Here is a 26,216-nt window from a genome sequence, read left to right on the forward strand (position 1 = left end):
GATACCCACATTCACCGTTGCCATCAGCCTGACTTCTTCACTGAAAAGACATGAAGGAGGAGGGGAGGGGTTCTTTGCTTCTTAGAAAACAGCAGCAGAGCAGGCTTAAGGAATGAGGTACCTGAAAAAAACCCATGGTTTGTCTTTTGACAGCTTTTTTCTTCCTACTGTACATGTGGCAACCTCAAACCTGAAGGAGTCAGAGCAATATTTTTACCTAGAAAATCACAATCTCCCAAACAAAGGCTAAGAAAGCATGAAGACATTTTGTTCATTACAACATACAAGGTAGATCTCCAAAACCTCTCTGTAAATCGAAGATTTGAGAAGACATAGTGCAAGACCATAAAAATTTACAGGGGATTAGAGCCTTTTAATCCTTTACTTTTCCTAAACTTTGTGTATCTAGAGCTTAGTTAGGCCAGAAAGCAAAGAAAAAATGCCAGAGCTCCTTTCTTGGCTCCAGACTTCACTGTAGGCCAGATCTGAGGTGATGGGACATTTTCTTCCCCTCTCATGCACTTGGTAGCATACAAGGGGCGGAAATAATGTTGCTAGTGCTAAGTTTCCAGTTCAGAAGCAGTCTGAACATGTTGATCTCAGTTTCTTTTTTTCCCTGAAAGTTATTTTTAAACCGTTCTAAAAGTAGCTTCTTTTCTTTGATGCTTAATTAGTTCCAATTAAAATAGACTACATTTAAGTAGTATACATTTAAGTTTAAATAGTGCTCATCAAAATACAGTAAGCAATAAAAAGCTGCACTTATACTTAACTAAATGCACCCTTTTTATCTCCTCAAGACTTCCAAAGGGATTTGTGTTATGAATCGCAAACATTCCCCCTCAGCATTAGTCCTATGAGTCAGTAAGATACTCATCATTAATCACTTCTCAAGCATTTTTAGCAAGGTGGTTCCTGCTTACTGCATGTTTTCATTCACACCAGTCATTTACATAGCATAAAAGGCGTGCCTAGTACTTTACAGACAACTAAGAAAAATCTTTGCTTTGTAGTGTTCTCAGCTACGGTAAGATCACAACAAAAACCAAGAAAAGATTATCTTCGCAAATGGAAAAAGAATAGGAATTACAACTATAGCAGAGTATTAATTTTTCCTCCATGGGGTAAGGTAAGTTTGCATTTCTGTGTTATTTTTATGCAGCTCCTATTTCTACTACTCACGATTTAAAATAAAAATCTATTTATGCAATTCACTCAAGGCTTTAGTATCACTGTAACCATGAAAGCATTTATGCCCTCCCCTTTCTCGAAGGAATGCACATTACCATTTTGCTGTTAGGCTGTTTCAGGAGGGGGGGAAAAAGGCACCCTAGTTCTCCAGTAAGTTCTCCACTGTACACTGACATCACTTGCATCAACACGTCTTTTATGAAGCAGCAGCAAAGATTGCAGCAACTCTAGCACCTAATTGGTTACCTGAAACCAAAAAAACACTTCTGGAAATGAAATATTTTTCCATTCTTGTCTTTTAAATAGAGATACGATGCCTATTCCACAACTGCCACTTCAGCAAAGAATAAGGAAGGTTTCGTACGTTCTTCCAAGCACGGCTTGTCAGTCTTCTTTTCCTTCTCTACACTAATGCTTAACCACCTCATAATACAGCTACATCTGTACTCTACAGAAAAGCTATATATGCTTGTGCATATTTTCTCAGGACTGCCAATGAGCCTGCAGTCTTTTCACTGTGTGTCCTGTGTCCACACTTCTCCAATGCTTTTGTCTGAGTATTAGAGCTGTTATTTTAGACTTCAGTGCCATAAATGTATGTCAGCGCACAAGACAGATCAAAGTTATGACGACAGCTGTGAAAACAATACAGTTAAGGACACTGTTTCAGAAGTACTCTGTTACAAGCTGTTTATTAGAACTTCGCTTTGACAATAAATAAGATATTTTCCAAGCAATCAAAATGTAATTATTCAGAAAGTTAAACAACTGAAGTTTTCTGTTTATTTTTAAATATATACATGATTTACTCTATTTTAAACACCAGTTCATCTGCAGCTGTACAACAGTAGGATTTTTATTTTTAATTTTTTTAAATTCACACACCAGGAGACTATCAAAACACATCTTTAATCTGGAAGCTGTGTGGGTAAAAATAATCCCAAACCACATCAAGTCGAGGTTGGATAGTCCACCTGTTATGAATGAATCTGTTCATTAGACTAGCTGTTGCTGAGTTCAAATCCAGATGTATGGCTTACCCAGACGAAACAGTGCCTTTTAGATTCATGGTTTTAAATGACCAGTAAGCCACTCAATTCCAACAGTACGAGTTAATCATTTGTAGTTTACTATGCTACTGCATAACCTGTGTTCTGTCCTCGACACAAGTGGCACAGAACACATTTCTGTAAAGGATAATAATTTTCAATGTTGTAAATCTCAGTAAAAAGTGCAAACTTAGCACTTCAACTTACTGTTAATTATGAAGATGTATTTTGGTTTTGGTCAAATAAATTTGCATTTCTCCACTTAAACATTCAAGACATTTACTATGCTTATAAAATAATACCTTTAAGAGTTTGACGTACAGTTAACTTCAAAAGAATGTTCCTGTTAAATAAAGCACCAAGTTTTCTCTATGTTTCTTCCTTAAAGACAGTCTATGAAAGACTAGATTTTTTTAAACATTAGTTCTGTTAAGAGGTGTAATTTAAAAATAAAATTCTTACGGTTTGATCAAAGCCATGTTTCCAAAGCAAGTTTTACATATTCTGTGCAGCTTCTCCTTTTCTTTAAGTGCAGAGGTACAAGTCTCGAAGTTACGCAGCTGCAATTGAGTTATCATCTGCTTGACGACCCTGAGGCTTTAAGAAAATAACGATAGAGACTTTTAGACTATGCAGAAGACTAAGGCTGTCATGAAACTCACTTTTCAATATATCACGTGGCTCCAATCTTTTACTTCTAATGGTTTCCAGTAGTAGTACAAACATGGAGGATACCCAACTGAAATATGAGTTTGGCCTAGTGAGTACCTGGTAAAGGGCTCAGCTCCTTACAGCTGTGCCGTTATATATCAAGAGCATCTCCATACACGTTTGAGTAACTCAGCACAAGGCCTGGCTGATCAGAGTTCTGAGTATTATTGCAGTATAAAGTTGTTGTTAATCAATGCACAAAACAGGAATGAGACTGAAAGCTGCTTGTAAGAATTTTGAACAGAATCACTAGAGATGAGAGAGAGCAAGGAAGAAGTTTTAAAGAAAAAAACATCATTCTTACAGAAAGGTTCTTTGAGGTCCTGACAATTTTAAGGCAAAAAAGCAAAGTATTCTGAATCCTGAGAGGTTCAACAGAAGCATTGAGAATGCTACGCTTTTGAGGAAAAAACCCTTTTGTATTGACTTTTGAGGACATCTTGACAACCAATCTAGAAGAGCCACTGATTGACACCATACATAAAAACTAAGTTCTGCCTATCTCTTCTGGCTGAAATAAAACTGAAAGAATGCCAGGCCTGTGTCCTGGAAGCGGGATTACATACGTCTGAACAAGTCCAATTCAAGTCATATAAACAAACTCTTCAGGTTCCTTGCTTGCTCAGAGTCTGACTAAGAAGTGAATGCAATATTCTGTAGACAGCAGCAGTAGAACAATAAAGCACTGTTTTGGTCAACTGGATTTAAATTATTCTAAAAAAATTTAAAAAGGCACAAGATCTATTTATTGTGATATGATTGAACTGTCTTCAGATCCACACTACTTAAAAAAATCTAGACAGAGTGATTCACAGAGAGCATGTTTTTAGACGTTATTTAGGGAGTTGTGGGATATTAGTGTTTCTGAACCTAAACTCAAGAGATGTTACTCAACCCCTATGACTTCAGCCTTTAAACACAAGACACTTCTCAGTCTTACCTTTACAAAAATGTGTGTAGGTATGAATCTTCTGAGCAGCTGATTAGTGAAGTTTGGGAATCGCAGCAAGTTAATATGAAGAGATGGTAACTGTTGATATCCAGCCATCAGAGGATAGAAGTTGTATAACACTTCCTGCTGTGTGCCAGGAAGGATTCTTAATCGGATCTTAGAAAGGAAAGTAAAAAAAAAAAAGCCACAATCACACATAAGTTCTGTGACCAACTGCTGATTCCTATTTACTTTCTATTTATATTATTTTTACTTTCAGAAGTTGGTAATAACGTAACTACATTTTCTCTACTGGTTAAAACTATTAATTTATACTGAAACACCGTGTTACCTACAAACAACACGACACACAGCTCCTAGGCAGGCTTCCATCTGACCCTTCTTTAAAAGGAATCTGCACGCATGTGTCCTTCCAGACAGAATTTACCATACATTTGCAAACAGTGAGCTTGTCATCACTGCACACCAGTGCAAGTCTAATCAATACATTCTTCACTACCAGAGAAGCCAGGATTAGAAAATGTGACATTTTTGTACCTGCTTAAGGCCAGAGAACATGAAGGCATCACTGGGTTCCACTGACACCTCCACATCTTGGACTAAATTAGTCTTATTTTGCAGGTGATATCTGACAGGGAGGGATTCTCGGACTCGACCAAATGAGGGCAGATCTTTGGAAAGAAAGTAAGCCAACTCAAATAAATTGTGTTTTGAAGTTTCATAAATAAAAAAGCAAGTTCAACAAAGAGCACTAAAAAGTTTCAAGAAAAAAGTGACTAGGTATTTAAAGCATTTCTGATGAGATTAAAAACAGACTAAGGAACAGAACATAACTTCATTAAAGTTTTACAATTGTTTTCCCTCCCTTTCTAGTTTTTCATTCATTCAATACCTAGTTACAAAACCCCTTGACTGTTCACAGTATGCAGGAAGCTAAGAAATCACTTTGTTGCTAGGTATTCTCAGCTTGCCAGCATTTTCAGATATTGTGAGGAAGGAAAGGTACTGAGATTTTCCATCATCAAGTGAAAACAAACTGAAGAAAGCATAGGAATTGTGTGTTCAGTGAGCTCTGCACTCCTACTCTGCTCTCGTGCAGGTGAAGTGCTAGAAGAGAAACAGTTCACCTGCCCGCAAGCAGCTCCAGTTCTCCAGGCTGTTTCTTTCCTGGGATGTGGCCAGGGCGTGGGTGGATGGAACAATTCTTGCCATAGGCATCTAGAGAAACCTACTGGGAAGGCTGTGTCAGTAGAGGTAACTGTGGTCTCCATGCTGCCACATGCTAACACAGCTCAGTTGCTTTTAAGAGAACACATTCGCATACCTACCTTCCAATTCTTTCTAGATCAGGGGAGTGGGAAGAGGGGCAAGGCAGTTTAAGTGATAATGCAGTGTCTTTCACTACCTCCATAATATCCAGCATTAATTTCCTGTCTTTTGTGACAGTAAATGTAAGCTCCAGATGCTATAAAATTTATCAGCTATTTACTTGGAAGATTTAAAAATTCTAGGCAGCACATACATGTAGCCGAACTAACATTACCCGTGTTAACGTGGAGGGGAATGGTCTCTACAACCACATGAGGCAGAGTGATGACTGTACTAACAACAGGTACACTTTCCACAGGTGAGCTTCTGCAGAAAAATATCATAAACATAACACATTGAGAGTTGCACAGCATTAAGTGAGCGTGCCAGAAGAACACCACTTATACGTGACTAAAATAAGATTACAGTAATTTCAATGGTGGGAAAAATTCCCTTATGTTTTTTGTTTGAAGTGAGCACAAAAAGTGTCATAGCATGGAGATAAAGCAGCAATAGGCATGTACGAACATTAAACAGCTCTACATCAAAATAAAAATAGTTAAAAAAGCAAAACAAGACGACATATCTGAGCATTTATTTTTGAAAACTGAGTGAATACATAAACCCATAGTCTAAGGTGATAAAACATTGAGTTTTCCCCATTTTAAAAGTTTTTGTTTGTTTGTTTTTTGCTATCCTAAACTATTCCTTTGACTTGGCTTCAAGGGAAATGTTTCGTGGTTGGAGGAAACAAGAAGAAGGTAAGAGAACAGCTTTGTAATTGACCAAAGATCTTACAAAAAAGAAAGCTTCATGGAATGTTAAGACCATAGCCACATAACATTTACTAAGTAAAATATGTATTTGCTCAAAAGTCTAACCAAGTAATTACTATGATCCAAAGTCTAGACAGTCCTTGTTACAGGAAAACCCAACACCAAAAAAGTCAAAAAGCACCATCAGCCCAAAACCAAACCAACTTATTTCCTCTCCCTCTTCAGGCCAAGAGCTGCCTACCTCTTCCACGAAATGACGTAACATCCAGTTGCCACTCCACTAGCATTAGTGACTGGAGGACATCGAAGGCAAAAGCACTCACTGGCACTCTCACCTGTCTGTAAAACAACTATCAGCAAAATTTTGTTTAAAATCAAAGCATAATTGTTACTGCAGAAGCCACCAAGTCTAAAAAGCCAATATTACACAGACACAAATGTTCCAACAGAAAGGTGTTGAAGTACTTTGCAAACTATATCTACGTAGCACATGAATTCAATACAGACTGTGCAATATCCCAGTACTTGAAAATACAGTTTACTTTCGGAACAGCATTGTGAGGATCCTTCATGTCTATATAGAACAAGCCATTGCAAATTTAGAGTTTGTATGCAAAAAAAGGCAAAATAACACCAAATCGAATTCTATACTTCTCTTCCACAGAAGATTCCAACACATCAGCATATTTTAAATTTAAAATAAAATAAAAATTAAAGCCACCACTGTGGACATTCCTCCTTTCCCACCCCAGTGGATGAGAGATGGGGAAGAGGAGGAACACAAGAAAGATCTACCATGTTTGAATTCTCGCTTTTTATTTCAAGTTATTTCAGGTTTTAAAAAAAAGCTAGTATTTTCTTGATTAGAGAGGGATTTTTGAAGAAAACAGCACTAAGAAAATAATTGCTCAGTCATTCAAAATTAAAGTATCTTTAAGTCTTACAAGGAAAAAAAATTAAATTGACAAAAAAATGGGCAGCTGAATAGCTTATATTTGAAGTGGTTCATACCTCCTGGCTGTTAGCTCTTTAGAAATAGCAACTGGAAGTCAAGAAGCACAAGGTGCCGGAGCTAAAGATGAAATCTCATACTTTGACGAAAGGACCTGTGAAATCATTGCTTTCTAGGACTATAGCCTTGCAAGCCCTTGAATATGTAAGGTGGACAGCTGCCCCACAGTCAGGGAGGCATGTAGTCTGCCTTCTTTATATTTCAAGTTTGAATAAAACACTTGTTTTCCTGTCTCTTAACTCAGCAAATGCAAAGACAACGTTTTGTTCAAAGATTTTGAATCAGATCTACTGTGAAGTACTCCATTTGACTTCAAAGCTGATGTACTGGACTCAAAGTTTGAGACTTGTAAAATATATATATATTTTTTTACGTAAGTAATAACCTATTAAGCTTTGTTAATGTTTTAAAAAAACATGTTTACTTTTAATTGATCTTTTTAGCCTACTCTGTCTAGCTTCATATCTTTCAGTTTCATGAATGTGCTACCATGGACGTGGACCACTTTAGCCTTTGGATGTTCCTTCTATAAAGTGATAACTTGTTTGCAATCAACAAAATATACACAGTTCATAAATACCGGAAATATTGAGTAACTTTTCACATGGATACCTAGGAAGCTGTAGATCAGAAGTACTCTCAGCTGCTTTCCCTTACATCTGTTACATTTAGCATTTTGGTTACCACCTATCAGTCAAGTCTATTTGTTTGATAAAGCAAAGCAAAACTACATTTGTAGCCTGTTGTTCTAAATTCTGTTCTGGCAAGCAAATAAGGCGTTAAGCAGCTTGCTTCTACAGTTTGATACGCAAATACCATTTAAAATGTCACCTGCTCTTACTCCCAAATTACACAAAAAGTATCCTCATGATAGAAAGCATAATGTAAGAAAACTCACCGTTCTCCACATAAGATTCCAGCTGATCTACTGGAGTCATGGAAGCCGACAGCTGTAGCTGGCTGGTTACAATAGTGAGGGGCCAAGGAGAGGCACTCAGGATGTCTGTCATTAGTAAAAACGGTATATCTACAAAGACTCTGTCCAAGTGCTCCAGCTGTCAAGACAGAGACAAAATCTGACTATTTCTAACTAAACAGGGTAAGATTATTGAAAGTAATAACTTTTCAAAACACATACCTTTGTGGAGACAAATTTGACAGCAACATCAAAAGGAAACACTGTTTCTATAGTTACAGTTTCATCCTGTATAAGTAATGAAAGGGGTGGGAGGAAGAGGGGAAAAAAATTATATTCAGTTTCAGACCTGTCTACTGATGTCAAAGGTTACTAACATAACATTACTCTTCGTCATCATTTTAACTAAGTTCTTCCGAGAGCAGAACATATCTGTGGTTATTTTGTTTTTAAAATAATAAATATTGAAAACTTCTCTTCCAATCACACTTACGAAGCTGCTCACCCGATATTAGACTACTATACTGCTGATTTTGCATTTTTTCTACCTACTAGAAATGCTTTTAAGAGACTTGAAACTACATTAATGAAACGCAAGAAATATTTTCAATCTAAAGGCTGCACCTCCAGCAATTGGTGCATCTTAGTACCTTACCCGGTGGCACTTGCAGAGAATTTCTTTCCCCTCAACAGTAGTGTTGATTAAGTAAGAAACATAGACCAGAAACATTCTTGCGCCAACTGTTCCACAACGAATGTATATTGGTTTTTCCATCTGCAAGATAAAGGAAACAATATGAATCAAGACAGACCTAGAGTATATTAATTAGGTCTAGGACTGTCCAAAATCTTTTAGATAATCATCTTACTTGGACCAAGAAAGCGATAGTAGAATGGATATTATTTTGACCATAAACAACCTCCTGAACTGCATGATCTTAATCAAATAGTATATGATTTTAATGAGAGTAGCACAGCCTTCTTATGTCTTCTCTCAGCTGTATCATCAATACCAGAACATGTCCTATTCCCTTGGCCAAAAAGGGGATCTAGCTGAAGGAATGCTAAACTTCAAGTAAACATTAGGCAAACTATACACCAAGCATTTCATTTAGCAGTTCAGATACTGGACACTAAATATAGGCCCTACTATGAGTGTCTTGTTCGTTGATCCCCCCATTTTCTTGACTGTGACACAGAAAGAAGGTTGTAAGCTATTACCTTTTCCCCTGGTTGCAAGTCCCCTACAGGGATATCAGGAAGCAATGCAGGAAAGGAGTCATCACATGTGTCTGTTCCATGAAGAGTCACCTGAGTTTTCTGAGTCAGGTTGGCATCTTGCCCTAGGATTAAAGACAGTCTTTGTATCCACATAGGCTTATACTACCGAAGCATGTAAGCAATAACTAAAAATAATAAAATATTCATCTCAGAAAGCTATACGCTAGGAATTAACATTGTCATTTGGTTGAGAGATGCTTTCAAAAGCATAAGCAAGAAAACAGATTAAACAGCACCTGAAGTTTTCTAAACTGTAGGGTTCACGTGCTACAGCTTTTTCACTTAATCCATTTAGGCCACAAGAATCTCAAAAAAATCAGAAGTCCTATCTAGATATTCCCTACCATATAAAACACAATATTGCTACATGATTCAAGTTTTTCTTGGTATTCTATGTGAAATAAAATGCAAATTTCACACTTCTGTGATTCTTATGTTCTCAAAAGCACAGCTCAATGATTTTAAATCCTTTAAAAATTGTTCTTCCAATTTTCCAATCTTTGTGTTGAAAACAGGTGGAGAAAAAACGTGTAGATGTTAAATGACACTATTCTACAGTCAGGGGTTGACTAGAATAATGACTTTACTGCAATTGCATGGGATAGTTTTCAAAGGAAAACAAGTCACATCTTGCCAAAAAGTTGCAACTGTGGAAAATATATCATCTTTGCTATAAATGAAATGTCAAAATTCAATTGTTTTTACTGTAAAATCAGCAAGCCCAGAATGACCTTGCATATCAAGTGTTAGGACTCATGATCAAGGGGGAGAGGGAAAAAACAAAAACAAACAAACCAACAAACCACGACCAATTATTCCACACTACTTTAGGAGCTAAGCCCAAACATCCAACTGAAGTTTACAGAACACTCAACTGACTTTAAATTAGCTGTACAACTGTATAAGAAATGTGGTTCTATTTCAGAGTACATGGCAAACATTGCATCCTATATGCTAGTTGCTTAAAAATATTTTTGCCTTTTAGGGTAATTGCTCCAAATATTATATTCAGTATGCCTATTTGTACCTCACATATGAAAACTGCTACTAATAGCTACATACGGTTAGTTAAAACATCAACTATGTATTCTCATTGTTTCCTTTTCATTCAAAGGAATATTCTCTGTTCTCCACTGCTCTCCAGATTTCAAGTGGGAAAAATGGGGGGGGAAGAGGGAGAAAATCCACATAAGATTATCCTTAGAACATGTTTATCAAGATCTGACTGATGCTTACAGTAAGAAAAGTAAATAGGTATATCTTTTGGGAAAAAAGTTTAGTTAATGTGCAAATTAAATAAAAGGTTAAGAAAGAATACAAAAACAAAGTCAATTAGGATACTGCTGGATTAAAAGAAAATAACCCCAAATACCTGGCTTTAAACCTGCTGTAAGCTTAACATCTTTGGCCACTGTCTCCTCATGTGACTGGATTGTCACAATCAAACAATACATTTCGTTAGTCAGGGCAGGAGGTTCATGACGGAGCTGAACAGAAATGTTTGGCACTCTAGAAATAATCCTTTAAGAAAAAAAGACTCAGTTATTTTATGTTTCTTAATCAATGAGTTTAAATCTCCTTTAAACTGGACTTAGCTTACTGTTCAAAGAGTTCTGACAACGGGTGGGCCATTCAACTAGGAGAGCTGATATTCTTGAAAAGCAGCAGGACGACAACAACTCCAAAACTACTGATTGGAAACCCACCAGTAAGCATTAACAGTTCAGATTTTCTGCCAGGAGAGAAAAAAGTGCCCCCACCAACAGCGATCGGATGTAATAATTTTGAATAGATCTAGTTAGTGTTAACCTACTTATTAATGATTATTTTCCAACACAGTTTCTTGGAGGGGATGGAGGGTGGAAATGGGGAGAGGTGGCTTTAACAAAAGAACAATAATACCTCCTAGCTTGCACAAAAATCTGGGAAAACTCTAACACAGTTAGGTGAAGGGAAAAACTAAAGCATATTTGGCGTGTTTAGAGATCAGTGCAAGGATTTTCTGTACTTCTAGCTATCTGGAAGCTCAGAGGTCACAAAGAATTAAGAAAGGTAACATCTTACCCCAGTTATGGAAAGATAATATAAAAACGTTCCTATTAAAGTAGTCCTAACATTGTTGTCTTTTAGACAGAGTGTGCAGGAGACTCAATACATCATACACGTTTTCAAGTTTTTACTTACATAGTGCTTGCCTGAATAGCCAAGCTATCCCAATGAACTTCATTATCTGGAAGCTTAGGTCTTCGCCTGAAGGAACGTGAGGCCTGCAATGCTTCCTGAGACGAAGCAGCATCTCCGCCTCCTCCACGCCAGTTCAGAACCACGCAACGGCCAGATTCACTTCCCAGGACCAAATCCACAGATGTGATCTGACAAAAAAAAATTTGAACACATACTGAGAATTTCTCATCTTGTGTCTTCAGATCACTCACAGTAAGAGCATAGCTTTCCAACATAAGCATCTTTATTGTGCCTGTATATCACACGAAACCCTCTGGCAGCTTCACAGACTGAAGTCACAACAACTCACTGCCACAGAATTTCATTTAAAACTGCACTGGAAAAAGGATCCAAGCTCGAGAGCATGCAATGCACTATTTTCTAGTTTTCTACTCTCCCATACTGTTACACCATTTTTTAAAAATGTATCACATATTTTAACAAATTGAAGTAATGCAAGTTTTTGTGATAATTCTGAGCTTTGTTATTTTCAATGAAATTTTATGCTCGTTTTTGACATTGTTTCAAAAGTTCAAACATTTGGAACCGCACTGTCATAACTGGTGCCAGATTAGAGATAGCTTTGTAGTTTCAAATTCTTCATAAACGTCAGTAAGAAAGGCGTGAAACAAACTGACAAACCTCAATCTTCTTTCCTACATCTTCAGTTTTTGCAACAAATTTGAAAGTGAACTTTCTTGTTTTACCAGGGACTAAGCACATTGTTCCTTGTGATGACTGTTCTAGAACATCACTTTGTTGATAGGCTTCTTCTACCACACAGTATTGGTTGTAATCCTACAGTGGAAGAGTAGGGAAAAACATTGATAATTTCAGACTTCAGACATCTGTAGAGAGTAATTCTAGTACAACAAACGTTAAGGCTCTGTGCTACTGGATCAAACTATATTGGTTCTTAATGCTTTTCACAGTAATGAAGCTAGACTTCGCAGCTACATTACATTGAAATTTCTTCATAAAAATATCCATTACATTCACTAACATAACTTTATGCAAAAACATCCAGAGAAATAAGACATTAAAGTTTCAGAAGGATCATTTCAGTGTACGGTATCTTTGTTCTTCTGTGAAGATCTCTGACTAATCAAACTGGATTTGGGAAGTTATCATAATATCAATACAATTGTCAAAAGTGATAGATAATTCAAAAAGAAAAAACACCTTTCCAACTGAACTATTCACGTAGTTTTTGGAAAAGAACTTTTGAACTATTTTTTTTTTGTTTGGAAAGGCTAACAGATACTATTCTACTCTTATTGTAATCACTAGGTCAGAAATAGAATGTGGTTACCTGATTATTGAAACTGATGCAGAGCTTAGAAAACCTGATAGGATGAGGACAATCAGCTCTCAAGTATATATCAAATTGCACAGGAACATCAACATGAAAACTTGGAGAAAGAAATTTTGCTTTGCACTGCACTACAATTAAAAAAAAGTTAAATTACAATACTAAATTCCAGAAGCATTCTTCTCTAATAAGAATTATAAAAAAGAATTGTTCTGTGTATACACACAAACACAAGTTAAAGAGTACGTGGGACACATTTGGCTACTGGCACTGTCACAGAAAGTTACTTTTCAGCACTTGGTTGAAACCTTTGCAAAGAGGATGAGAGGCAGACATTCAGCAGAAAAATAAAACCTGGACACTTAACTACACTTCTTCTGTAAGTAATGCTCGCTCATGCCCCCTTTCCAAGGGAGGTACTCCTTTGCATGCTCTGCCTTCTTTCCTCAGAGTTCTATTTCAAAGCACACCAGAGAAGAAGTTTGTCAAAAAACAAAGGTTTACTACTTCTACCATATTTAAAGGCATAGGTGGCCTCAGTAGAAGTCAAGAGGGTTTTTTCCTCAGATATAATGCTCAAATTATTCTTTTCCAGTAATCCACATTGGGGATAAGAGATCACTGGCTTCTCCCATGATTTCTTAGCACCTTAGATGAAGAACAGAACTGTGCTTACACAACAGTTTGTGTTGCTGGCGTTAAAATATTCTATATTATATAATGTATATTTTCTCCTAATTATTTATTTGAAAGATACATCAAAATGTTTAGTTTTGTGTATGTTTGCTTGAAGCTTTATTACTTACCAAATGGTATAAAATCTTGGACTTCTATTGTAAACACATTACTGCCTGCTAAGGAAACACGGTCAGCCCACAATTTTTGTGAAGCTTTCATAGCAGTAGTATCACAATCAGGCTCAGGATCAGGGCTCTCATTCTGTATCCAGATAGAAGATTACAAACAAAAATAAGAAATAGATTATCAGACAACAACTCCTTCTGAAAAATATTTAAAAGGGTAATAGGAGTTTTATCCACTTACCATTAGAACTTTTATCAGATTTTTTTCTATTCGAGATTTCTGATCATCTTTAAGAGTAGATGCTAGCAAACAGAAAAAAAGCATTACAACACAGAAGCAAATCATTTTACTATTTCTTTTAAACTTAAAAATAAACCTTTCCTTTAGCTTGCATCTTTGAAAAAACATTCTGACAAAAAACCACCTGATTTAACATCCCTCCGACAATGAGAAAGTACTTCAAGTTTCAGAAGTTCCTCCATTCTGTGTGTTCCCTCTTACTTTCTCTGGAACCAAGTAAAATATTGTTTGGATAAGCAAGCATTTCATAACTTATCAGAGGAAAACCCTAAGAGAATGATGTCTCTAGCTTCTTGTTATTGCTGTTTAGAAACAGAAGAAACAGTAGAGAACAAAAAAAGTCTGGAACATGCAAAGAGCCAAACTTGGATAAGATCAGAAACAGCAGCTCAAAATGGTGAAAAGAAAAAAAAAGGACCAATTAAAATAAGGAGTCTTCTCTTGAAAATGAAAGGTAGTTTTGTCTCATTGACTATTTCTTAACATAAAGCAGGATAGCCTGGTTAGCTAACACATGAGAAACCATTTTTACCACACCTACCCTGAAAGAGGTATTATTTAGCGAATTAGGGCGTATAAGGATTATTTCTGCAACGTCAAGTAACAACCATTATATAAACCAGACTATTTGCATTTCTGCTGTGCAGCTACCTTAAGTCACACTTTGTCTTTAAAAGATACTACTACATGTATATTTCATCAGCAGAGTTCTGGTAAGAAGTTTGAGCTAAGCATATTTGCTATTACAAAGCCTAGGAAAATAGTCGTAGCTCAGTTACTTACCAGGAAAAACATCTTTCCTTTTAGCTATACTAGATTTCTTCCCCCCATCCCCAAAGCTCAAGAAACTGTTATATTATTTGAACTACGCAACTTTCAGTCTGAAATGAAGCTCTGTGCCTCACATATTCTGACACAGTCTATTTGAATTCAATGAATATTATAATAGGAGAGCATGAAAATTCAACTTCCTGCATGCAATAAGAACTCAGCACAGGCATACAGGGTTGTAGTCAACTCATACACAGTACTGTAAGCACCATGGCTGATAATGGTATGTCACACTTCCAAATACACATACTTTAATTTTTTCTACATAGGTTAACTGAGTATGTTTCCTGAAAAGAATACCTCTACCCAGTAGCTCTAAAGAATATGTTATATAATCCTTTATCTGGGCCATCAGATATGAACACTTGAGAGCTGTCGTCAATATGGAAGTGAGAAGAGTCCACCATCCTTCACTCCGATATTCACACATAACATAATCCAACAGCCTGCAAAGTATGAAAATTGAGAGGAAAAACAAGTTACACACCCCAGTGTTTTAAGAAGTTCACATTTTTTTGGTATCGTTAACACAAAAATTTATCTCAACTAAAACAAGCACTAGATTAAAACCAAGTCGACTGCTTGTATACATGAGCACTATATTGGAATCACCAAGAAATTACTGTAAAGAAACATATTTATTCCATTAATTTGCTATTTCAGGCTAGAGAAACTTTCACAAGAAAACAGGGAAACTCACCTGTCTTTACATAGAGGAGTAAAACAACTGGACAGGAAAGTCTTAGTCCAGCATTGAATTAGAAATACACTTTAGTGTTGTGTATGCTGCAAACTTCAAGGAAAAACTAGAAACCCACAAAAAAAAAAACCCCTTTCCAAAGTGAAGAATCTTAAGCATCTCAGAAGGGAAAAATAATGTTTTTTATGCTATCTCCTACCTCCTTTTCCCTTCAAGGGTTTCCAAGATCTACAGCCAACGTACGCAACCACCTATATCGGGCAAACCTGGGCACCTTATTGTGGTGTTAACACTGAGCAATTTTCACTTAGTAGTAACAATGCAGAGAATATTTTTTTCTTTTAAAGACAGCAGTTCTTGCCTACCTAAATATAAGCAAGAAACGCTTTTTTAAACTCACGCTTGTTCATATAAAAATTAGGCTTGATACGAATCGATCTGCTTATTCTACCCTATTTTCTTCTCTTTGTAGCTTCCAGTCAGATAACAGTAAATCTCTCTCCCAGCTCAAACATGCTGCCTTTAGAACATGTGATCACGGAAACCTAATTAAGCAGTAGTTCCACAATGTTTTCATTAACATGACCTTGACTCTGTTTCCCCTTAAAAATACAAACTTGAAAAACTAAACACAGGACACCTCCTTCAGAGGAGACAGTAGCTGTACCTCAGGGCTAAACTTTCACAGCTCTGTAGCCATTAGTCGCAGAAAACTGTATCAACAGAAGTAATTCCTTTCGCTAATTCCCTTGCAACATAAGTAAAAATTAATTCAGCTACATTTTTTTCCTCCTTTTTCCTGTTTGCTGCATTTTTTTTTTTTAAAGTTTTGTAACTTCAAAGTCTTTAATTCAATGTAATTACATTCTTACTGCAGTAGCAGGGAAGTTTCAGAAATCAATCCTGGGGAAGAGAGACAACACTCCATCAGTGAGCTAAAAATAAACAACAGTAAAGATCTGCCCAATAAGGTAATTTCCCACCATGACTTACATTGTAAAGTCTTCTTACTCTAATAACTGACTCATCATATCTGCTTTGCTTTCTTTAATAGAAATTGAATTGATACACTCCAGAGCTTGCACATTGATTAAATCCAGGTACTAGGAGCATCTTAGATAAGCTTCCAACAGTATTCCATATCAGTAAGACAAGTGGTCTCAGTGAGAACAGTAGTGTGCAAAGGAAACAATCAGGGATGGCACTCACTTCAAAGCTTTGGCGTAATCCTTCGCAAAGTAATATTCTTCACCCATCTGAACCACTGATTTAACAAAAATTAACAAGAAAGATGTATCAGATTAATATTGAAAGTATTTGCAAAGTTAATTTTAAAGATGCATCTCATTATCCGTACTCACTCAGATGACTTTTCATTCTTGGACATTTGTATTTCTTGAACTGTGCAACAGCATTACTCAACAAAGTAATTATTAGCTCCTAACAGAAAAACAGTATTGATGTTATTATATATGTAACATTAGGGCAATGTCAGAAAAGATTTTTTGTAGAAAAAAAATACTTACTGAGTGAAGAACATTCTTCTCTTTCAACTGAAGGGATAAAATCCCCATCTTCTCCTTTTCAGGATCAGAAAGATCAAAGCCTGCATAAGACAGTGAAAAATCCATGACATTAGAATTTTGTCCAGGCCCAAAGGGAACTAATTCTGTGGTGAAATACTGTAATACAAGCTCCAACTCAAGCACACTCAAATTCTTAAACATTCTGTTTCCTGGGAGATGGATACAACCCTTTAAGAACTCATCTGTCTGTTCTGGAAGACAAATTCTGGAAGAAACACCTTGCTTTTTTGTTTAAAAGAAGTGATCTGAGACTACTCAAAAATAACAAAACACAGTAAGTCAACCAAATCTTTAGACTGCATCCGTTAACATTTAAAGCACATATGATAAGACAAATTTGTAGCCTCTTTCCTATATCATCCTAAGTAAGGACTCAAGCTTATGTTTCTCTAGCAGTAGAGAACACCAACATACAACGAACCGCATACAGCTTTAAAAGACTATCAACTCTTGTCTGAACCCAGCATCATAAACATCGTAACAGGTAAAGTTTTGCCGCTTTTTAAACCGTTCAACCTTGGCAGTAGATTCTAAGTTATTTTAAAGCAATAACACTCAAAGGTAAAACAGATCGAACTCACGTATTTACAGCAAATGAAAGGAAGTCTTTAGAAGAGGACAGCGATAAAGTTACAATGCTCAAAGGATATACAGAGAATAAAAAACAGGAGACAACATGGAGAGAGGGAAAGGGAAGGAAGTAAAAAAAAAAATCAGTCATCCACAGAGATCTCAGATCTCTATGCATATTTATATATTGAATCTACAGCTCTGAGCTGTAGATTCAAAGTTTGAATTCCTGATAAAACATCTTTAACAGGAAAAACACAAAACTCCCTTCTTAGAAGAAAATCTAGTCATGGAAACCTCTCAAACCATTTCAAAATTCAAGAAGTTTTCTCAGAAAAATATCATGAGTTCCTATCTATAGCTGACAAGTATGGATGGAAGGATGAATGTATAGCAATTGCATTCAGGGACACTGTTACTTTTGCTGTGTCCAGTTCTCCAACCTCTCTTTCCAGGAACGCATTCACTGCAGCACATCGCTCACAGGTAGCTCAGGCAGAAATAGAAATGAAGCAGCAGCAGCAGAGCTTCAGTATGGCCCGTGCACTTTGCTGAAGACCTGATTCTGCGTAAGCCAGATATTCCTTTTTCTATTTGTAATAAGGACCAAACACACTTCCTGAGCTTCCAGCTGACACCTGTTCAAGTCCTATCACCAACTAACAACAGAGTAAGGTCTCAGCCCTGTATCTGGCTCTGGAAGATGGATTATATGCTTGTGCTATGAAGCTGGCAGGGTCAGCAACTAAAAAATTTGTCCGAGCTCCACAAATACAAGACACAGAAACATACTTAATGTTCCCTGCCGCCATGGTCTTTGCCCATAGAAGTCAAGCACTCCAGTCTGGGTTTCCAGGGGATCCGGATTGGGATATACCACAGAGGACTGTAAATTCAGCAAATACAGTCATAAAAAAGAGTTTATGTTTTATTTTAAACCATTAAAGTGATCTGATGCTCCAACATGCATGCACTCAAAAGAATGAATTTGCTTTAAATTTATAGCCTTTCAGGCCACCTGTATAAAAATAGTATAGTGCAAGTATAGAGAAACATAATGGAAAAATAACACAGTAAGTTTTCAAGTACCCAGAGGCATAGAACGTATGCTATTTTAAGTATTTTAAAAACATGTCAGAATTATTTGTAATAAAAAAAAGCATTTGTTCAGGGCTAATCTTTTCAATATAAAGTATTACTTTGATTACTTTCAATATAAAGTATTACTTTTATTTCAATATGGCTTCATATTGAAATTGTACTTAATATATATTTGAAATTATATTTAATATTTAATTATTAGCAAGCATCAAAAGACGCATACTCTTTCCTTATTAATTATTATTTTTAAACATGTATTAGGGATTTTTACACTACAATTTGAGAATGAAACATCAGCTAATTCACTACCTGGTAACCTGCAAAGCATTTTTTCCCCTCCCAACTTACATCATGGTTACAAAGCATACTTGCTAGTTGTTTCCGCTCCTGTGCGTAGTAGGCTGCTTGCTGGTAATAGAAACCTGGATTCTGAGTTTGAATTGCTGTCAAACCCAGCTTAATCGCTTCATCAAACAAGTCACCAAAAGCCTGAAACCTATAAAAAAAGACAGACTTTTTTCTGTAATTAAGATCAGATACAGAACAGCAATATGAACTGAAAGGGGCACTTCAGCTAAAAGTTTTGATTATTCTTAAGACAGAAAATACTTTTTACATTTAAGTTCTATGGCTGCATTTCTGTCATACCTTGTTCTTTCCCAGGGAAAAGGTAACAAAAATCAACTTAAAACAGAATGACAGCACGCAGCTTTTAAGATCAAGTGCATCTTTTTCTCAAATAAAGAGCTCAAAATTTATCTTACTCAGATAAACAAAATAATGAGCTTCATAAAGCTATATGGGAGGTAAAACAGAAACAATACTAAGTGAAAACATACTGTTTAGACATCCAGGCAGCATGCTCAAAAGCCAGTTCTGCACTTCCTATTTTTTTCTTGCATAAGTCTATATGTTTCCTGAACTGAGCAATTGCATCCAGTGGAGTATTATGTTGAAAACAGAGGCGACAGATCTAGAATGAATCAAAAATAAATAAAAAGAAAACCCTCACTAACTTTACATACTTCTGAAAAGCTCAAATAGCACAGAAAATAGAAAAAAAGGTGTAAAATGTTAACGCACTACCCTTGAAACCATGTGGTCCTCCATTTCATCTAATGTTATTTTTCTTCTTTTCTCCCTCAAATAATTAATGAAAGAGTGTAACTCACAGCCAAATTCAGGTTGGAGCTGGAGAGCCACTAGAAAGACCATTAACTTTGAAGCCTGCAGTCACTTCAAGAAGGACAATGGAATTTGAGGAAGTCCAACTCTGGGATTATTTTAAATGGTACAATAGTATTGTCTCACCTGAAATCCCCCAGAACACCACAAAAGTATGGCCTGATTTTTGAAGCTTTACTTTCCTCCTCCAAACAAGCAGTAATTAAACTATTGTGACATACATTTGTGACAAAAATATTCAAGGAACAAGCAACCCTTCTTTTCATTCCCCCTGCACAGAACAAGAGTTAATGTGTTTAGTCCTCAAGACAACTGCATCTCAAGTTAACTCTAAACCTTCAAGATACACCTAAACTTCAGCTAAGGATCTTTGTGTGGAATTCAGAAGTCTTTTCAAGTCTGAGTGTAACTTGACCCCCATTGATGGCTGTACTAATCTATTTCCTTGAAAGCAAGGTGAAACAGGACATTTAAAACCTTCACACATTAAATATGCATCAACTAATACATTTATTTACTTATTTTAAGTATATGCTGTCAAAGACAAGGAGCACACTTGTTACCTTGTAGTTTATAAATCCTGCCATTGTCTTGATTTCCAGCATGTTTGTTTCATGAGCCCTCAATTCATGTACAAGATTATACGCAGTTCTGTAATTTCTAGGTATAAACACTTAGAGTTAATACATACAAGATAAAATTTAAGAACAGAATTACTGACAGCAGAAAACAGTCTTCTAACTAGTGTACTTCCCAATTAAGAACACACCCCTTCCATATTCAAATAATTTTGCTTTCAGGAAAATATAATACTCTATGGCTTAGCAATAAATTGGGGTCAAGATGGTTGCAGTTTACACAAGTCTTACTTGAGAGCGTTCTGCGTGTCCTGTTTCAGCTCACTGAAGAATGCTATTTTGAACTGGTGTCTAACAAATAAAAGCTGGAAAACAAAATCAGTACACATCATTCACAAACATCTGAACATGCCTGTTACCCTACAAAGCAGATACAGGTGATAATTTCAGAGGTTTACAGAACAGAGCAGTTGACTTGTAAGACTGACTATGCGACTATTCTCTCCTAGTTCTCTCTGCCACCCTGACACAGCAGTGATCTTTGACAGACTGAATCTATTCCAAGCCTTTCACCCTATGACAGGGGAAAGCCTTCGAAATACCCAAGAATTCCTACACCAACAGTGTTGGTTGCTGGTTCAGAGCTTTCCAGTTGGATTCCCGCTTCCAAAAGAGAGGGAAACTGGCAACTGCAACAGAATGTTGTGCGTCTGAGTAAATATTTAATAAATTGAAATGCAAAAGCTAAGAGTCAAATCAAGTTCAAGTTCAAAGCTTGTAAAAGAAGAACTTCTCATAGCTTATTAACATATTACATTCAAATAGGTTAATACATACAGATAAATAAATAAGAACTTCATTTTTGGGAGCTGTGGTTCTTCCTCCAAGATGTGAGGAAGGCAAACAAACTTTGATTGGTTTTGTTCTAAGTTGCAGAAAATAAAAACAGATTTACTTTCTATAACAAGACAGAAGGAATCTCGAGTTGGATGGGGGCAGCAATAAAATTATAAAATAAATAAGACAAATATATATATAAATAAATGGAATAAATTTGAGCAACAAACAACCCTTATTTTCATGTTTCAACATGAACTGTAACTTGCAAGGTATTTCAAAAATGAAGTAACATTACCTGATGAGTGGTTTTGTTCAAAAATTCCTTGTGAGATTTGACTCTGCGTATTTCTGTATAATAGTATGTCTGTGCATGCTCATAGAATGCATTTTCCAACCTGCAACAAAGTTTAACCAAGTTTCTCTCAAACAAGGAATCTAAATAACTTCAGAATAAGTTACTTTTAATCATGCTTATTTTAAGGTTGGCAACAATAGCTTGAAATATTACTGAAGTCTTCTGTAAGCTACTATACATGGCAAGAGCAAGCAGATGAAAACACTTCACACAAAGCCTGATGTAGGGGTAGCAAGAAGTAGGTTCAAGAGCATTAACCATTGATTTCTCATACAGCAAACTAATATTTAACTTGAAGTCCAAGGATAAGCTGTCAGAATTTTGCAAGGCAAAAGAAAATGCAGGTGCCTCAGTCAAAGCAAGCAAACCTTGCAGAGGCTCCTGGGATGAGTCTGAACAGGTCAAAATCTTATTTGCCAGGGCTAGGCTGGGGAGGGAGGAGTAGAAACAGTTGTAATAAGTAAGATGCACGATTACAAGAGCACAGACCAGGTTTCATCATTCTGTCCAAATACCGACAGCTACCTGGGTTATAGAAGCGACAGTCAAATTTGTGTTTGCAAGATAAATAGCCCAATGGCAAGTCACAGGAGAAGAAGAGAAAGAAAGAGGCCCAGAACACTGATTGCAGCATGAGGCTGAGGAGGATCTAAGTATATGCTGTACAATCAAGTTACAAAGAGTAAAATCAATTAGAGCAAGAAAAGACCAGAGAACAGGAGAGAAATGCATTCAGCAGCACAGATGCACACAAAATAAAGGGTGAAGTACCAGTTCTGTGATTTGGCCAAGAAGGGATGACTACAGACTGACTAAGGGAGATCACAACTTGTGTCCTACTTACCCCACAACAGAGAGAATAGGGATAAAAACAAAGGAACAGAGCACTGAACAGCAGTTTTTAACTATGAGCTCAGACAGAGAAGGAAAACATGACAAGTTCAATGTCCCTAGCATACTTATTTTAGCACTGTATCGCAACTGTATAAGAAAAGAGAAGCCAGTCCATTGAGGGTAGGGGAGTGTTTAAAAATATATATATATATTTTACTACTATGAAGTCTCAATTAAAAATGTCAAGACTAATATAAGAAATTCTGTACTTGAATATATGCTCAAACTCTTTTCTTTTTTTTTTAGTGTGCATGAGCAGCTGTAAATCCCTAATGACACAGCCTTATCTGCACAAAGTTGGAGACAGTCACAAAACCCATGCCACAATGCAACTATATGTGGTCTGAAAAGGCTTACAGCAGTTGATGTGCAGCAAACACTCTTCAGCATTGAGCATAAGATGAAAAACTGGAAGTAACAATTTATTTTGATCAATTCCAGTAGCTGTTTATGAGCAGCATGGACACAGTAACAGCACTGATTTTATCTTAAGAATTTTACTGTTTACATATAAATACAAGAGCAAGAGAAGGAAGAACTAGGCTCTCAGACCATGACACCCTCCTCCCCGTATTCAGTATGTCTGGAAAAATCAAAATTTATTTTCGTAAACTACGATTTGCCTTAGTTTGAGCCTGTCTTTTCAGCTCTGCACAAGACAGTCTCCCTCCGCTGTTTTTGAAAAGCCTTTCTAATTTATTTGAAGCTGTACTCCCTGTTACATATTGAAACAGAAATAACGTAAAAAGTGACAAGGACAGTATTTGCATCCAGATGAATGCCACTCAGCATAAATAGAAAGACATATCTCTACAGCCACAAAGTGGAAGGAAAAAATAAGCAAAGACTTGCTAATACAGAGTTGCACCTAACAAAACTTGCAGGGAAAAAATTAGAATCAGCACTGACGAAACCACCGTAGAGGTAGAAAAGCCCACTTTGTCCTTATCCGACTTGAGGAAGGGAACATCTTGGGATACCTAACAACGTGTCTTAGAAAGCCCACATAGCAACATCTGTCATTGTAACTCAACCTCACACAGAAAGGTCAGATGTAGGATTGCATCTGGTTGCAGAATAACCTGAAGAATTTCAGCCAACAGATGAAACATTCACTGTTGATCTACAGTGAGCATGCCAGACAGCTGTCATCTCAACCTATCAAATCTCACTATCTCCATTGGCACACAGAGCAAAACAGCGTTTTATGGTCACTTACCTTATAATATAACCAACAAGATGATCCGTGTGTGGAAGCACAAAGAGAGATTTTCCAGAGAGGTCACAAGCATTACATAAAGCTGCTGCCCTCTCCGACGCAATAACATCTTCCCCTAGCGAAGGCAAGAAAAGCACGAGTAAGCACTATGTGGAGCTGCAACGTCAAGCTAACTCTAACAGCTTGATCAGTACAAGGTATGGACAAACTTAATACAAATAAAATTGAGACCACACTCCTTTTTCTTTCTGAATACTACACACTTCATCCAGCTGAACACATAGCAGAAAATAGGAGTGGTTTACCTACCAGCAATGTGTTAGCATGACAATTTTTTTCTTTAAATTTCTGATTTCACACAGAATTAAATATCCTCCCATCTTGAAAAATAATACAGCATTCTGAAAAGACATATGTACACCCAATATGCAGAAAATGATAATAAAAAAATGGTTTGCCAGACACTAGAAAGTATGTACCTAGAGCTGAAGCAGTGGTTCTAGAGAAAGGTTAGGTTAAAACAGATCACGTTTCACAGCTCCACTTGACTCGTGTTTTTCCTCTACATTTCCTAATGAGGATCTTGCCACTAAAAGATTTCTTCATTCCTTTATAAAGCATTTGCTTTATATAGCAAATATATATATATAGCTTTATAAATATAAATTTTTTATTTATTAAAATAGAGTTAAGCTAAACGGTAAGTACAGGTACCCTTCCCTTTAAGTTCTTATTTCTTTTACAGTTTTTCTTCATCTCAACTAAGCCTTAAAATATAACTTACAAAAGGCACATTATGGGTATTACACTAAGGTACCATTTGTGATGCACAGTATCCAAAAAAAAGGACTGGACCCACGAGTATTTAGTTAAGGTTAAGTTTCAGATGCTTAGGGTCGACTGCCCTTAGCACACTTCTTGTGCAGCTATGACGTACTTTGTGTACGTAGATGACATTGTATTAAGAATTGCAGATAATGAGACAAACAATAATCAGCTCAATCAGGTTTTCTGAAAAATGAGATCATGACAACTGCATACAAAGATTTCTAGTACCTGGAGGTAATGGTGTTTTCTTCTGAATCAAAACCACCGCGACTTTTGTATTTCTTCCCTGCAAACTTTGCCTAGAATAAAGATAACATGACACAGTGTAAAGATTTCACTTTGTGAATAATCAGAAGAAAATGACACTTCCGTGTAGATGGAAGCGATTAAAGTATAAGAAAATAAACTGAACACAACAATATGCTGTATCATCTACAGAATGCTGTGCTGTCTTTTTTAAAATGGGACTCAATTATGTTGAGTTTGGCAACACCTCACAAGTGGTTCTCATTTAAATGACTTTTCCAAATAAAGCATTCAAAAAAAGTTCCTCTACTGTCAGTTTTATTTAAAAAACAAAATTCAAGTTCCCCTTTCATTTGTGTCTAAGACACATGTTTGCTTATTTTATAAGTCAGAAATGCCTCTACAATTTACATTTAACCATTAGCTTGGAGCCACTAACAAAGCAAATGGAACAAGGCTACCTGACAATTTCCACCCGAGTGGCACATTCCGACTGTTTCTCTTTCCATTGAGGCTCATCCCAGTCTAGTTCGTAGAACACCACCACAAGCGCAGGAACCAAGTTCAGGTGTTTGTTCATCCAACCGGTCTTCAGGATCCCTTTTGGAATATACCATTCATAGGAGGTCCTCTGAAAATATTGAGGTTGTTAAAGCAAGCTACTAGATCAGTTCACAGTCCTCTTGTGACAAAGGCTGCACGAAGACGAATTGGCTGCCATGGGCAGGGACACCTCCCACCAGCCCAGGCTGCCCAAAGCCCCATCCAGCCTGGCCTTGAGCACCTCCAGGGATGGGGCATCCACAGCTTCCCTGGGCAGCCTGTGCCAGGGCCTCACCGCCCTCTGAGTGAAGAATTTCTTCCTTACACCTAAATTAAACCTACCCTCTTAGTTTAAAGCCATTCCCTGTTGTCCTGCCACCACACCCCCTGACAGAGTCCCTCCCCATCATTCCCGCAGCCCCCGTTAGGCACCGGAGGGCCACCATAAGGTGTCCCCGGAGCCTTCTCTTCCCCAGGCTGACCAGCCCCAGCCCCCTCAGCCTTCCCTCACAGCCCCCCGGTACCTTGGTGCGGCACTTGGGGTACTCGTGGTCGCCGGGCAGCACCTTGAAGGAGATGGGCACGCGGTCGGCGCGGCGGTTGGCGCAGAAGGCGTCCCACACGGCGCGGTGCACGGCGTTGTACACCACGTCCAGGCCCGTCAGCGTGACGAAGGCCATGGGGCGGCAGCACAGCTCCACCGGGAAGTCCCACTGGCTGGGGGTCATTCTGCGGGGCGGCTCGGCACGGCACGGCACGGCTCCGCTCCCCCCCCCACCCCGGCCTGAGGCGCGGCACCGGCACCGGTGGGCACAGACAACTGAAAGGGAGGGGCAGGAGCCGCCCCGGGTGAGGAGTGCCGGCCCTCCCTCTGACGGGCGGTGGGAGGAGCCAATCGGCGGCCA

At 37.4% G+C, this 26,216-nt stretch overlaps 1 protein-coding gene and 1 long non-coding RNA gene across 4 annotated transcripts; one reads left to right on the forward strand and one right to left on the reverse strand.

Annotated features, from left to right (window-relative positions):
• Window positions 1-1,864: 1,864 nt before the first annotated feature.
• TRAPPC11 (trafficking protein particle complex subunit 11) lies at window positions 1,865-26,186 on the reverse strand. Of its 2 annotated transcripts, XM_040556368.1 has the most exons (29): window positions 25,836-26,186; window positions 25,230-25,399; window positions 24,751-24,821; window positions 23,695-23,809; window positions 21,522-21,621; window positions 20,678-20,751; window positions 20,372-20,468; window positions 19,463-19,596; window positions 18,972-19,119; window positions 18,315-18,408; window positions 16,893-16,972; window positions 16,728-16,806; window positions 16,576-16,630; window positions 14,967-15,112; window positions 13,776-13,837; window positions 13,538-13,670; window positions 12,732-12,862; window positions 12,062-12,217; window positions 11,381-11,568; window positions 10,569-10,717; window positions 9,137-9,258; window positions 8,571-8,690; window positions 8,138-8,203; window positions 7,898-8,054; window positions 6,229-6,337; window positions 5,447-5,538; window positions 4,441-4,574; window positions 3,892-4,059; window positions 1,865-2,837 (listed from the first exon to the last, which is right to left on the reverse strand). In XM_040556368.1, exons 1-29 carry the CDS (start codon window positions 26,037-26,039, stop codon window positions 2,793-2,795), a joined length of 3,399 nt encoding a protein of 1,132 aa, XP_040412302.1. In that variant the 5' UTR covers window positions 26,040-26,186; the 3' UTR covers window positions 1,865-2,792. The 2 variants fall into 2 exon arrangements, 1 of the variants encoding a protein (XP_040412302.1); XR_005819679.1 differs by lacking the exons at window positions 1,865-2,837; window positions 3,892-4,059 and having other exon boundaries at window positions 4,522-4,574; window positions 6,229-6,326; window positions 25,836-26,179.
• LOC121069853 lies at window positions 16,978-20,361 on the forward strand. 2 transcript variants are annotated; one of them, XR_005819680.1, is made up of 4 exons: window positions 16,978-17,226; window positions 17,349-18,091; window positions 19,798-19,960; window positions 20,088-20,361. It is a non-coding gene; the product is annotated as an uncharacterized LOC121069853 (long non-coding RNA). The 2 variants fall into 2 exon arrangements; XR_005819681.1 differs by lacking the exon at window positions 20,088-20,361 and having other exon boundaries at window positions 17,349-17,436; window positions 17,978-18,091; window positions 19,798-20,027.
• Window positions 26,187-26,216: the final 30 nt, after the last annotated feature.

This window comes from Cygnus olor, chromosome 4, assembly GCF_009769625.2.
Source record: "Cygnus olor isolate bCygOlo1 chromosome 4, bCygOlo1.pri.v2, whole genome shotgun sequence".
Lineage (NCBI taxonomy): Eukaryota > Metazoa > Chordata > Aves > Anseriformes > Anatidae > Cygnus > Cygnus olor.

Coding starts and splice junctions, on each gene's coding strand:
- TRAPPC11 (XM_040556368.1), bottom strand. CDS start 26,039: ATGACCCCCAGCCAGTGGGACTTCCCGGTGGAGCTGTGCTGCCGCCCC. Junction 25,400..25,835: donor ACCCCAAGTGCCGCACCAAG/GTACCGGGGGGC, acceptor CAATATTTTCAG/AGGACCTCCTATGAATGGTA. Junction 20,752..21,521: donor TGAACAAAACCACTCATCAG/GTAATGTTACTT, acceptor TTTGTTTTCCAG/CTTTTATTTGTTAGACACCA.